Source organism: Takifugu rubripes, chromosome 13 (genome assembly GCF_901000725.2).
Source record: "Takifugu rubripes chromosome 13, fTakRub1.2, whole genome shotgun sequence".
Classification (NCBI taxonomy): Eukaryota; Metazoa; Chordata; class Actinopteri; order Tetraodontiformes; family Tetraodontidae; genus Takifugu; species Takifugu rubripes.
Window position 1 is genome coordinate 7,769,598 of NC_042297.1, and position 14,176 is coordinate 7,783,773.

Genomic DNA, 14,176 nt, shown 5'->3' on the forward strand with positions numbered 1-14,176 from the left:
TTTTTTGTTTAGATGTTTTCATGAAGACAAAATTATATATAATTATTATTCTGATTAATGCAGTGAAATGCTTATAAATAGACACTGCTGCGTTCCACATCCTGTATTAAACACAGACAGAACAGTGAACAGTTTTGTCCAAAATGTCTTCGATACATAAGCATGCTGGCTGAGAGCTCACCTGTCAATCATTATCCTTTGACGTTCCATCTTTATGGGCCATATATAACTTTGCAGTTGTTGTTCTCCCTCTTTGTAAATGGAAACATCAGAAGGTTACCTGGAATTAAACCATCCCAGTCAGCTTCTGAAGAGCATCTTTTGAATGATTGACATTTCAGTCTTATGATGGTCGTAGTTACTTAAAGGCTAATGTATTGCTCATATGCCCATAATGTTGTGGATGGAACTAAAGCTGGTGACCTTGGTCGTGCATCTTTTTCACTGTCACTTCAGTGCCCCTTAATGCAGCAGCGACACCAAATAATCTGTAGAAAAAGTAAAGATATGAGCGACAATGTAAATGCTGCCGTATGACTTGTCACGTTTTGACAAGGCGTTGTAAGCATCTTGATTACCGTAAAGCTCAGCGTTTGTCCTCATTATAACTACTAGGAGCTTCAACTCACCTTCAAAAATGGGCACGTACACATTTGCTCATGCACATGCAGAGGACCCTGAGCAAGGCTAAAAATAATACCCTTCCTCTTCTTTCCATAAGGATATACGCAGATGTGCACACTTCAATCTACACGAGCACTCACGCACACACACACCCTCCCCCCATCACATAGCCCTTGTCAGTTGATTGTGTTATTACTATGCTAACCAAATCCTTATAAATGTGATTTAAAGCATGCCGTCCCTGCACTCCTCCTTTAGCCTTCCGTAACTGTGTTTCGCTGAACAGATGAGGGATGAGGATGAAAGCGGGGGTGTAAGGAATGAAGTGAGATAGGAAGGAAAGAGGGAGTGAAGATGCTTGAGTAATTAAGGTTGTGCTAATTGTCAGAGGGGGGAAATATGATGGAAAAGGGGGAATGGAATTGAAGAAAAAGAGGGAAAAAAGGGTAGAACAGTTTCTTTCTTCTTTGCATCCCATCAACACTTTGCTCCATCGTGAGCTGTATGGGTCGGTAAAATGAAAAAAGGAAAAACCATCACCTGCATCTTAAATGAAAATTTCAATTGAAAAACTTAACAGCCCTTCAAATTGCAGAATTTTACACGCGCCAGTAAAGCCTAAATAACACTCAACACTTAGAAGGAGAGAGTTATGGGGAGGAAGTGAGAGAGAGGGATAAGGGTTGATGTTGGGGGTCATTTTGGGGTGGTTGTCGGAGGATGGATCAAGGTGATGGATTTGGCTTTTCTGGAGAAATCTTTCTCATTTGAGAGTTATCTCTGTTACCTGTTTGTCTGTGTCATGTACATATGCAGTGGCAAACAGGCAAACATTCATCTCACACACACACACACACGGATATATTAAACAATACACAAATATAAGTGCTTAGTGAACAATTAGACAAACGGTTGAACAAAAGAAGAACAAGGGGGCAGTGAGGCAAGAAAACAGGCAGGCAGATATGCGCCTGGTCAGATTGAGAGAGAGACGGGTTTCTTGGTTATTCGTAGGGTTCAGTGGACCTTTTGGTGGTAATTGAATCAGTGTGAGTGCTGAGTAGAGCTAGCATAAAAACCTGTTAACCTGAAAGGTCAACTCTCTGCATTGTTTATTTAGCAGGGAGAACAGTGAGAGAGCAAGGAGAGAAACTGCGACACAAAGCACAAGTCACGGAGAGACACAGAAGAAAATGAGAAGGTGGTGGAGGGCGGATGCAAAGTAAAGGGTCAAAGAGAGGAAAAGAGAAGAAAGGAATGGACAGATGAGAGAAGAGATGTAGAAAGAGGATGATTTTAATAAGTAGCATTCAAACTCTATATGTGCTCTACCAGTCTCCCCTTTCGCTCTCTCTCTCTCTGTCTTTCTCTCTATATATTTTTCTGTTTGCGTGTATCAGAAATTATATTTGTTATCTAACCAAAAAATGTACATTTTGTACCACCTTCTGATTAGTTATGATAAACCTTGTACTTTTTAAAAGTTATTGTTGAACAGTTTAATCCTGAGTTGACACTAAATGTTTAATTGGAATCTCAGTTTATGTAAAATATTTACATTCCATTCATAAACAGTCTTAACATTGGTCTGAAATGCATATAGCCATTTTGCTTCTCATACATTCATGCACACATTCTCTTGACTGCTCATCTTATTACACCCCTCACCCGGTCTGTCTCTCTCTTTCTCTGTCCCTCTCTCTCTATCTCACACACACACACATACACACACTGCCATCTGGGAAAGCCGTTAGCGGTTAGCGGTAGCACTTAGCGACGCAGCACGCTCCCTCAGTCCGCTCAGTCACCTTGATCTGCTTGCCCTTCACACAGCACCATTACTGCTATACTGCATCACTGTGGGTGTGGGCTTGCGTGTGTGTGTGTGTGTGTGTGTGTGTGTGTGTGTGTGTGTGTGCTTGTGTAAATAACATGCATCTGTGTACATCTAATAGACAGCTGTATAGCGAGATGTAAATGCTGAGGAAGGAGGGGGAGGCATTACCTTCAAATGAGCTACTATGGAGTGAAATTTCCCTTTGACTAGTCTTGTACAGCTTATCTGTGTGTGTCTGTTTGTGTGTGTGTTTCTGCACACCTCTAATGCCTGTGAGGATTCTGCCTCCTGGACTTCAACAATCTTAGACACTGATAATGGCAATAAAAATGTATACGCAGTAGGCCTAAAACAGATATCTAACCACATTGAGAGTGTGTGAAGTATTTGCACTTGAAATACATTTATTAATGTTTTTTAGATTTAATGCACATATTTGATTATAGTTGGTGTATTACTGTAATTACTAAAGCTCCAGATGTTTCTGGTTGTAACGCGTTTACGGGTCACACTCGTGCGTTTTCATACATGTCTTTGTGTAAGTAAGCTGGATACAGTCAGTCAGTCAGTGAGGTCCTCCGATGAATGATGAACAGACTCACATTCAAACAGTCACAAGTACTGCATAAATCCATAAATACAATCTTGGTTTGCTCTGGGGGTGAATACGAAAGAGAGAGAGTTTCCATGTTAATCCCTGGGATAGGGATGGCAAAATCACTCTTTGTCCTTCTGATGTCATTCTTGATGTTGCTTGTCAAATAATTCTTTGGGATAAATCCCCGACTTCTCTCTTCTCTCAATTTTCTCTTCCCACACACTTTCTGTCTGATTCTATACTTGTCTGTTTTATTTATTAATTTAATGGTTTCTCTTTGCTCCCAGTTCCAGGAACCATGGACCCGCCCATTGTGTCAGAGCTCCACCCCAATAGTGCTACAATAACCTGGACTCCTCCCTCCCCACCGAATGGCATCATCACAAATTACAGCCTTTGTGTCTGTCCCAGTTCAGTCTGTAGCAGAAGTGTGGCCCTCAGCTTCAGCTCAGATTCTAAGCCAAGCCTACCAGCTTATGACGAGGCGGCAGATCTGAACTCTTACCAGAACCTCAGGTCCAGTTCTGTGAGCCCCAGCTCAGGTCCCATCGCCATGTCTCACGTCAGTATGGGCAGTGGTGGTGGTTCAAGAACAATTCGAGGTTATAGATTCAGTGTTCCTGACCCAACGTCTGCCATCACAGAAAGTGCCCACATAATATCTGTTCATAGAACCAGCCCAGGCCCAAGCACAGATTCTGTCTCATCCCATGCTCAACCCACTGCTGCCAGTGTAAAAACAAATCCCAGTCCTCCATCAAGCGCTTCTCCAAAGAGAGAGTCCTTCCATGGTCACATGTCTGATTGTTTTACTGCAGCTTCAGATTCAAGCTCAGTCACAGTTCCAGGGAACATCACCACCTCCTCACTTATGGACCTGCTTCCATTCCAGACCTACACGCTCCAGGTACAGTGCAATAGCATGGCCTGTTTATAGGAACAGAGCCAGTATTTAAAGTTCAACTTGTCAATCATCAGAATTATCAACCACCAGTCTCTAATTATATTCAGTACATTGTTAAGTTTCGTTTCAGTTTATCATTTTTTAATGAAGGAACGACTAATTTAAGGCATTTTACAAAAACATTGTATTGAAAATATCTAGATGGAGGCGTGCACTCGTGTAGGATGTTCAGTCTCTGGGATGTCTGAGAGCTTTCGTACACTACCAGCTGCCCCTGAAGGAGTTCCTGCACCTCATCTTTACTCAGAGACCCCCACCTCTGTCCTTTTGTCCTGGGGAGCCCCAGAGTGGAGCAATGGACCCCTGGAGCGGTGAGAGCGGAAGCACTTTAACCCCTCTGTGGTACTAGTGTTTGTATAACTTCTACTGTGTGTGATTGTGATGGGTGTAGCTGGGTGATTGAGCGCAAAGTTGCAGGGTCTAAGCAAGTGTCCACAGTGGGCAGTCTCCCAGCAGACTCTCCCCCTCTTTCTTTCTTGGATGTTTCATCAGCTCTTAGTCCCTGGACAAACTACCAGTATCGACTTCTACTCCATAATCAGGCTGGAAACACCACAGGTGAGGCCGCATCAATGGTCCTAAGTGTCCATTGATCCAGTTATATAAGTCATATTTATCTGTGATACCTCCGATGCTGTCGCAGGAGAAACATAATCTTCACTTTTCACAGGACCCTGGGTTAATATCACTACTAGACCCTCCCGACCAGCTGGTCTCAGCCCACCAAAGGTGAATGTCCTGGGGCCGGAGTCACTCCAGGTATGTGTGCCTTAAGTGCAGCCAGACTGACTCTTTCTTTAGTAGTCAGTGCATCACTAACTGTATTGACGGATAGAGAGACACAAACTCTGAAGCTCTTATTACATTTAACTGATACAAGGTGTTTGAATCCAAGAATGAGGTTTTGCAATTGAAAAGTTTATTCAAACACACACTGTAACTGTGGAGCTTTGCAGCCACTCAGTGGAAAAGACAAAGCAATGTCACACTGATTCCTCTGTCTTTCAATCTGAGGATTTAATGAGAAAGAAAAACATTCAACTCAAGGTCTCCTTCAGACAAGGAGGAGGGGCTGTGACCCTGTCTGATGCTGCTTCCTTCCTGTCGGCCATTTTGACTGAGGGAGCAGAGTTAAGTTTCACTTCCAGCTTATCCCAAGTGCTACTGCAACTCCGTGGTATGCATACACATCAAAAGAGATGCACACATGCGTACACATTGTCACACCCCAGCACTGATGCTAACTGCAGTAAAATGCTAATGCCTGTCATCATTTTGGAAACGCCCCTGTCATCTTTGCAGCAGCACAGCTTTAGGGGTTACAGGTCAGAGAGAATAGTATTCCTTCCTGGTTATTGCTAATTGGACGGACAGACAGGCGGCTTACTGGTTATGAATTGACCTTGACAACACAGGCAGGATTTAGGAAATATCTCTGTCCCGTGTCCCTGCGTTCCGTGTTCCCCGCCATTTGTAACATAATGCCTTTTACTGCTCCTTTTGCTTTTAACCAGCTTTTAAAGAGAAAATGAGTAGTAAGCTTTATAGTTTGTACACTCTAGGTGTGGACAATATATAGAATTCTTTTAGAGATTTTGTATAACGCAACTTGTTTTTTATCTTTTTTTTCAGTCAGAGTTCGCAAAATGACTATTTTACATTTTTCTTGATCCACTGATGAAGAGTTCAGGTGTGTGGTGTTGTGTGATATGTGGATGATGGGTGAATTAAGGGCAAATAGGATTACAGGATGACATGTTTAAATCTCCTAAAAGAACTGAATAACCACCATTCTTGGTGTAATCCCACTGCTTGAGATCCTTTGAATCTAATAACAACATTCTGACGTTTTGGCAGAATTCCAGGTCAGATTTGTATAGATTGTCACTTTTAACATATTTACTGTATTTATATTTACATATATTACATTTGATATGCTTATGTGGACTGGCAGCAAACACATTCTTTAGAATAAGTTGAATGTTGTCATCCTGCATCATCTACTCTTGAGGTCTTAAAAACTCAGAACACACTCAGACATCAGTGAAAACTCTTTGTTAAAATTACAAGGCAATTAGTTAAATTGTACAGACACGTTTGTCATTGTGGACTCCTGAGTCCTCTCTCAATTTCAGTTTCTGGACCAGAGACCCGGGATTCTGAGGCTGCTACACTGAATCTTAGATGTTTCTTACATTGTCGTCTTCTTCACACATCTGTGATTTATCCGATGGAAAATGCTGGAGCTACTCTTCCAGTAATAATATGAAGCAGATAAGTAGATATTGAGTGGTGCCTTAGCTTTGCTGACCTCAAAGTTACACCATCTTTGCCACCAGCAGTTCACTTTGTCACCTCCTATGAAGTATTTACTAATTTGTGCTGACCACTGATGTTAAAGGAAAGTTCATCATGTCCCAATTAGTCTGCTGTAAACAAGGCAGAGTCAGAATTGCTGGTTAAATGCAATATGTGTACGTATTAATTTATATTTGTTCACCCACAAAACCTCATCAGGAGTGTTTTTGTCTGTCTGACTTGCAAACCAAACACATACTTGCACACACAGTGTTCTGGCCTTACCTCTTGTGCTCCATGTCAGCCCAGGGTCTCCGCTGTCTTCACCATCTCCAGATTACATCAGGCTTTTCAATCTGTAAATGACTTCCAACACAAAGCACACCCTACACGCACTTTGGGAAATGAGCTGCCTAACTCAACATGACCCTGCCAGCATGAGGCTTGTGTGTGTGTGTCTCTGTGTGTGTGTGTGTGTGTGTGTGTGCGCGTGTGTGTGTGTGTGTGCGCGCGCACGCGCATGCGTGTATGTGGGTGTGTGTGTGCGTCCTGTATCACCTCATACAGTCACTTGTTAAATGAATATCAAGGTTGCGTGAGAAATAATTACTCTTGATGGTCATTCATAATAATCTCATCAGCACAGACCACTTTATCACATCAACTTTAAACAACTTGTGACCTGATCAGTTTGATTCTCTGTGAATATATTCATCCACAGCTGTTTGTAGTATTCTAGTGTATTATATCCAGAGTTTTATCAACAAAACCAGTTTAATGGCTGCTTATTTGAAACCTTCACCTTCCCTCTAAAATGCTGACAGACAGCTGTTTCTAGATCAGCTGCAGTGTTCAATAACGACAAGCTTTTGTTTCTGAGCATGCAGCAATACCATTAGGAGCTGTTTTCATTATTTCACCATGGCGTTTGTGCATGTGCACTTGTGTATTTGTGTGTGTGTGTGTTCCCTGCTTTAAATTTAATGAAAGAAATCTTCTGCTCAAGTCAAAGTCAGGTTACCTTTACACACACACACACACACATCATACTCCTGTTATTGTGTGTATGCTCACAGGGATCCTACCTACACGAAAGTGATGGTAGCACTCAAATGGCCACATATGTATTCACACTCTGATGTTTGTAGACGTGTTTATATGAGCACACAGAGCAAGTCTGCTAAAATATTTGTGCACGCGCACGGTGCCGCGACTTCCTGTAGTTCATCCATCTAAAAGCTTTTGGCTGTCCTCGGCATGTGAGAACATTCACTGCAGCCAACCAATGAGGTGACTTTTTCAGGATCCCGAGCAGAGCAGTTTGAAAGGATCAAGTGAACTCGGCCTCTAGTTTTGTACCAATCCTGGATTTCAAATCACCAACCCAGCTGTTAAATCAAACATGCTTATGTTTCAGGTCACTTGGTCACCCCCTCTTAATCCCAACGGAGAAATCCATGGTTATGAGATCCGCCTTCCAGAGCCCCACATCTCCCATAACAGTGGAAACACATCTGATCTCAACGTTACAGTGACGGATCTCATCCCATGTACAAACTACAGCATCACTGTTTTGGCCTGTTCCACGGGTGGTGGGCACATAGGAGGATGTACTGAAAGTCTGCCCACTTCAGCTACCACATTACCCACAATCCCTGAAGGCCTCCAACCGCTGTCTGTCGTGGCCATCAGTGAATCTTTTCTGGCAGTTTCCTGGCAACCGCCAAGGAGACCCAATGGACCTAATATCAGGTTAGAGATATGACACAAAAAACTTTATTCATTTTCATCCTCTGCACAGTTGCAAGTTGCTGTTTTTTGCATTAAGGTTTAAAGTGTTTGTCCTTTGCCACTTGCATGGTGGACAGAAAGACACTATAACACTACAGTCAGACTGCTTGTGATGAAAAATATGACAACAAAGGAAAATATCCTAAGGTTTTCGATTTCTCAGTTAATAATTATCCATTGACAGTTTTTTGGTATCAATTGGTGTCACACAAAAATGTCAGAGAGAAATATTTAACAGTTTTCATTGTAATATCCATGTAAATAGCAATTTGGAACGTGCCTAAATTCCTGTAGGAAAATGCTGACAGCCATGAATGAGTAAGTTATGCACATGCATATACAAATGCATATTGACAGTATTTGTACTTCTAGTAGTTCTTTAGTATTTGTAGTGTATGTGCTTTTGTAAACCTCTGAAGATCAACTCTGCTTTGTGCTTTAAGTGGAAATAATTACAGTTTGTAGCTGTGCATAAATAATTTCTAGCAAACATGTCAAATCAGGGTATTTCTGATAAAAGAATGTATTTTGTGGCACCTGCCTGTATTGTGAACTGTTGCCATAATATGAATTTCACCTGCTAGAAGACGACAATTCCATTATTAGAGGAAATGTGCTGCTAATATTCCATCACTGCTGAGAAGCTCTCAAAGAAGATGGTAACATTTTAACAAACTGCAACACGAGCACACTCTTAATGTAGACTGTTTAATCACTTTATTTCACACTCTTGTGTATTTCCTCTCTGTCCTGTTCTACTCTGTTGGAGATTAGACATGAAAAAAGGTCCGCTTTTTTTTTTTTAAATGGGAGCCGATTAAAATGCATGAGCCTGTCTCTGTTCAGCTCTGCTCAGCTCTGTGTTTGTCTAAGTGGGTTGGTTAAAAGGCAGTATTAAGCCCTTCTCTTCTGATTACAGCACAAATTAGCATCACTGTAGGGAGAGGAAAACACCAACCCGGCAGAAAAACTAAAATGGAAGGAGGGGGAGATACAGAGAATTTAAAGAAGGGATGAATAACGAGAAGAGTGACTAAATGATTAGGAAAACAGTGTAAAATTCCACTTATGTTTCTATATGTATGCATGTATTTTCTTCTGCATATGTTCAATTTGATGTGTGCTTTGTGTGCCTAAGCCTCCGTCAGTGAGCGCACACGTGTGTTAATTCTAGTAAAAAATTCTCCTTCAGATACAAGCTGTTGAGACGTAAAACCCAGCAGCCTCTGGCCACCGCCTCTGTCCCCACGGAAACAGCCCCATCCCCTCCCCCCCCTGAAGATCTCCATCGCTGGCTCCATGTTTACTCCGGCACCAAATTGTTCTACCAAGATAAAGGCCTAAGCAGGTGAGATTACTGAAATGAGCTCTAGAGCAAACGCCGGCGCCGTGTGTGCAGAGCCGATCGGCGGGCCGCTGCTGATGCCGATCTTTTAATACCGCTCAAAGATACATTAAGCAAATATCCCAAAGAATTAAATTGTTTTTCACACAGCGTCCCCTAATCTCAGCTTGGCACTTGGTGAAAGCAGTTTTTTTTCTTCTGTGCTTGCTAAACAGCTCTGGGTGTTCACTTTTTAGCTTTGTTTTTCTACCGATTTTTTTTTATCCAGCCAATAAACTGACAAACTTTTCAACACGTCAGCACTTTTCACTTTTTTGTTGATGTCTTCAGAAGAACTTGGATGTGTTTGTTAGAACTAACAGTAATTTAAGAGTGAACAATTAAATTCAGAATACTTTGGGCACTGAAGTAGGATTTGATCCTTGGAGCATTGCCACCTTATCGATTATTAACACGTTATCCACTTGACAAATGGTCTAAATGACTTTTTTTTAGAATTTTGAGGTCCACACATTTCACTCTAAAAATTAAATCAATATTCTTTTGTGGCAGATTCACACATTATCAGTACCAGTTGGAAGTCCATAACGATGTGGGGTTCTCCACTGGAGAGATGGTTTATGCAGTGACCATGGCGGGAATTCCCCACCACCGTCCGTCTGTGTCTGCCTACGCCATCAACCACACTGCAGTACAGGTCAACTGGACACAACCCAGTAAGCATAACCTCTCTAATGACAACTGTGAATAGGCATGCCCGGAGTATGTTAAATGGCTGCGTAAGTTAAAACTATAAGAAAATAAACACACAGCTGGTTTACTTACTCATCTGTTGTCATGTTTTGTTTTTTCAGCTTTGCAGGACTTGCAGGGAGAGGTGGAGTCTTACTTCCTTTCAATAGAGGCTGCCATGTTCATTCAAAACCTGATTTTGCCCCCCAGCACCGTCTCCACAATCATAAGGGACCTTTGGCCCAGCACCACTTACCTCGTCTCATTACAAGTGTCCAACGGTGCCCATAACACAACTAAGGCATCTGTAAACGTCACTACGGAGGATGGAGGTACAATCTTTTGTGCAGTTGTGTGTGTGTGAGAGAGAGTGTTTATACCCCAATCAAGACAGAGAAGCCTGTGTTCAGATTCATTTTTAAAGATATTAGGCATCCTCATCATAGACCTCCTCCTCTGTATAAATCAGTGGAAATATAATGTGACAATAAAAAAACATAAACGATAGTCACAATTTATTCTCAATTACAGTATGTCTAACTTTCAGTCGTTCTTCTTACCTGCTGTATGTTGCTCTCATATTACAAAATACTCTCCTTCTTTCACATCCTTGATGCTCTGGTCAATTCCCACTTCTGCTCTCATTGTTTTCTACTATAATCATATGTCAGAGGCCTTTCTCCATCTCCCTCTAATTTGAGGACTATAATAAAAAGTGCATTAAAAACATTAGAAAATCATTAGGTGCTAAAGGCAAAGCACGGCTCGTTTAACTGAGAGGACTCTGGAGATAATTTCATTATTTTACAGCCATACCAGTACACACATGCATGCACACACATGCGTGCACCAGGGCCAAATATGTTTTAACTAATACAGTGCAACCCTACCAACCATGCTAACACAGCCTGCGATCTATAGGGCAATGCTAACATCAAGACTAATTGGCAAGAAAAGTGTGTGTGTGTGTGTGTGTGCGAGAAATTTGATGCTCAGTGTTCAACATTCCATTGAAAATCACGTCCTGCAGTAAATGAAATGTAGAGCAGTAGGTTGGGTTTGGATAAGTGCATTGGCACAAAATGAATTGGGTTAACGTGTTTGCACTTGAGTTCATTTTCACTTAAAATAATCGATTCAGTAATATTACCTGTCTCACACATGATCCCTCACGTCCTCTGAAACAGTCTTTTCTTTTTAATACAGCTTCATCTCATCATCTTAAGTGTACAGACAAGCCTTATTTCTTGCCTTTTCCTGACTAAATGTTGGATTGACAACATTGTTTAGTCGTATTTGTACATTTCCTGTATGTTACTGGGGGACCTAATGTTGGAATCCTTGATAGGGAAGTGGAAAACAACTGACTAGTTTCAGCTCTGAAATGATCATTGTTTGAATCTCCTCAGAGCCAGAAGGAATGATGGCTCCAGAGGTGATTCCAGTCAACAGCAGCGTGGCACGTGTGCTCTGGCTCCCACCGCAGCAGCCTAACGGAGCAGTTACAGGTTACCACGTCTATGTCAACGACCGTCTTCACGGCAGTGTAGACAACAGTTCAGGGTCCTACCTGCTGGGGGACCTGCTGCCTTTCACTGTCTACAACATCCAGGTATGCACTAACAAAACCACACACAAGCCTTGGTGCACAAATTCCACCTGTGACTTCTTTAACGCTGTCTTCATTCAGGTGAAGGTGTGCACCGTTTATGCCTGTGTGTGGAGTGACGTCACCCAGACAACCACCGTGGAGGACCTGCCTGCTGACCTGGTCACACCACACGCACAAGTGATCACCCCCAGGTGATGTTTCACTGTGAACAAGTGTCGCATGCTGATATTCCACAATAATGATATTACCAAGTTCAAAAAATGACAAAAATCTTAACAGATGATTGATAATTTTTAGATAATTGATAATAAAGGAAGAAAAACATTCAAGTTTGTCTAAAGCCTCAGCAAAATTAACAAGCTTTGAATTAATTTGCTTCATTTATCTACCAGTTTCACTGTGATACATCCAATTGTTCAAATCTGTGTGGTCTCACAAAACACATGTTTAACTCAGGACATGAAGACATTTTTGGGAAATGAAGACATTTATTTCTTAACTCCTAAACAACAATAAAGGCTTGGTTTCAGATATCTTGAGGTTAGTGTTACAGTCAAATGTGTTTGTCAAAGTAATATCAGGTTTGTTGATTTTTAATCATTTTTGCTGTAGCTACATACATTTTGAATCATAAAAGTACCAAAATGAACTTTGAGGACTGTCCTGGAGCTGGATGAGAGTCGGATTCCCCTTTTTCATCTGACTACCTCTGGCTCACATAACAAGGAAAATACATGAACCCATCTTTGTTCAGTTTAATTAAAAATGTAATTTTAATTGTCTGTAATAATAGCCTGTATATTCCCATTAAAACCACATTATTTTAATGATTATGCAGATATTTGCCAGGGTTTAACTCTGCTCTGCTGCAACAACAGACGCTTATGCGTCTCCCAGTTTGACGGATCACTGACTCGCCTCCATCTCTCCTGTCTTCTCTTTCCCTTCTCTCTGTCAGGGTGGTCAGATTGGACTGGTCCCACCCCAGTAGACCCAACGGGATCATGCTGGGCTATGAGATCTTAAGGCGGACTCTGAGGTCCTGTGCCCCTGGGTCGGCAGTGATCACGTCTTCTTTAGGTGAAGGCTCAGTAGGTGGCCTTGGGTCAAGATGCTCCTACCTGGAGTGTCCTGCTACTCACGGTGTGTGTGGGATGTCCTGCTTTCACACTGACACTCAGGTGATTCTGTTTTGGTAATTTCACACCGGTGTTTGTTTCTCAGTTAAATTTTCCTCATTTTCACCTGCCTTTTCACTTTGATTTGTCTTTTTAAAATATCTTGTATGTGCTGGATGTTCAGGATCTTTGGCTGCTCTTGGCAAACAGAATTCTCTATCTTACTCTATCTCTGCCACACAAACATACACACACACATAAATCTAGCCCTATGGACAAGATTCTAAAACTCCTCTGAGCAGGCTCTTTCCACTGAAGATGTGATCAAGCTCTCAATGATAAATTTCTCTAAACAGATTAACTTCATCTGCATTCATTTCCATCCTCCCGCCATTGAACCTCAGCCAACTTGGCACAGTCTGAATGCCTGCTTCATGTATAACAACACAACAGCAACAGTTACCAGTTTAGGGACCAATATACTCATATCCACCTGTGGAAGAAGCCTATGCACTTTTATTGATATTATAGTAATATTTTAATATTACCATAGTAAAAAATGTTGTTTTGTATGTCTGCAGTTTTCACGAGTACATTTTTCTAAGTGTCATTATTGGGTGGAAATGGACGAACATTTTGATTTTATAGAGACACTCTTTAGCAAAGTGTGCAAGCACACAATATCTTAGCTCACTGAGGCTTCATGGAAGATGCATCCTGAGTGGACTAATATGGTCGATTGTGTGCATTAATCATAAAAATAATGACATTGATGATAGCTTTTTCTTCTATAACAGAAAACACCGACATGGGGAACGCGTTATCAGAAATTAACCAAAAATGCCAAAGTTATCATTCCACCCCTGAGATGCTCTGCAGCAAACACCCTGAACTCTGACGTCTATCTGTTAAGAGTGTCAAAGAGCAGCTTTGTCAAAGCCTGGGCTCTATAAAGGGTTTTGTTTAATAATGAAGAAAGCATTATAACACTTGGTGTCTCTCTTTTAGGTTTGTTGTGATGGGAGAATATACACAAAGAGGCCTGGACATCATTGTTGCCAGAGTTCTTATCTGAGCTGGAGTAATTCCTCTAATCCAGTATGCTGCAGTGGAAAACTGCTCCAACTTCTCCCTAACCACCAGTGCTGTGGAGAATACTATGTTCCTGTAAAATCTAGTGAGTTTCATTCGGATTCCCATTTTTCCACCTGATTTTCAGGTTTCTGCTTGAAGTGTGCCCTTTCTCATATTAAGTGT

The 14,176-nt window shown here is 41.6% G+C and overlaps 1 protein-coding gene across 1 annotated transcript in view; it reads left to right on the top strand.

Moving 5' to 3' along the window:
- The window catches only part of ush2a (Usher syndrome 2A (autosomal recessive, mild)), a 131,843-nt gene that overhangs the window by 71,950 nt on the left and 45,717 nt on the right, over positions 1-14,176 (top strand). The window contains exons 49-60 of the mRNA XM_029846815.1: positions 3,347-3,966; positions 4,165-4,334; positions 4,415-4,581; positions 4,694-4,782; positions 7,739-8,073; positions 9,305-9,460; positions 10,010-10,173; positions 10,312-10,521; positions 11,599-11,801; positions 11,880-11,992; positions 12,760-12,982; positions 13,928-14,096. Of these exons, the coding sequence (XP_029702675.1) occupies positions 3,347-3,966; positions 4,165-4,334; positions 4,415-4,581; positions 4,694-4,782; positions 7,739-8,073; positions 9,305-9,460; positions 10,010-10,173; positions 10,312-10,521; positions 11,599-11,801; positions 11,880-11,992; positions 12,760-12,982; positions 13,928-14,096 (2,619 nt within the window). The remainder of the gene's footprint in view (positions 1-3,346; positions 3,967-4,164; positions 4,335-4,414; positions 4,582-4,693; positions 4,783-7,738; positions 8,074-9,304; positions 9,461-10,009; positions 10,174-10,311; positions 10,522-11,598; positions 11,802-11,879; positions 11,993-12,759; positions 12,983-13,927; positions 14,097-14,176) is intronic.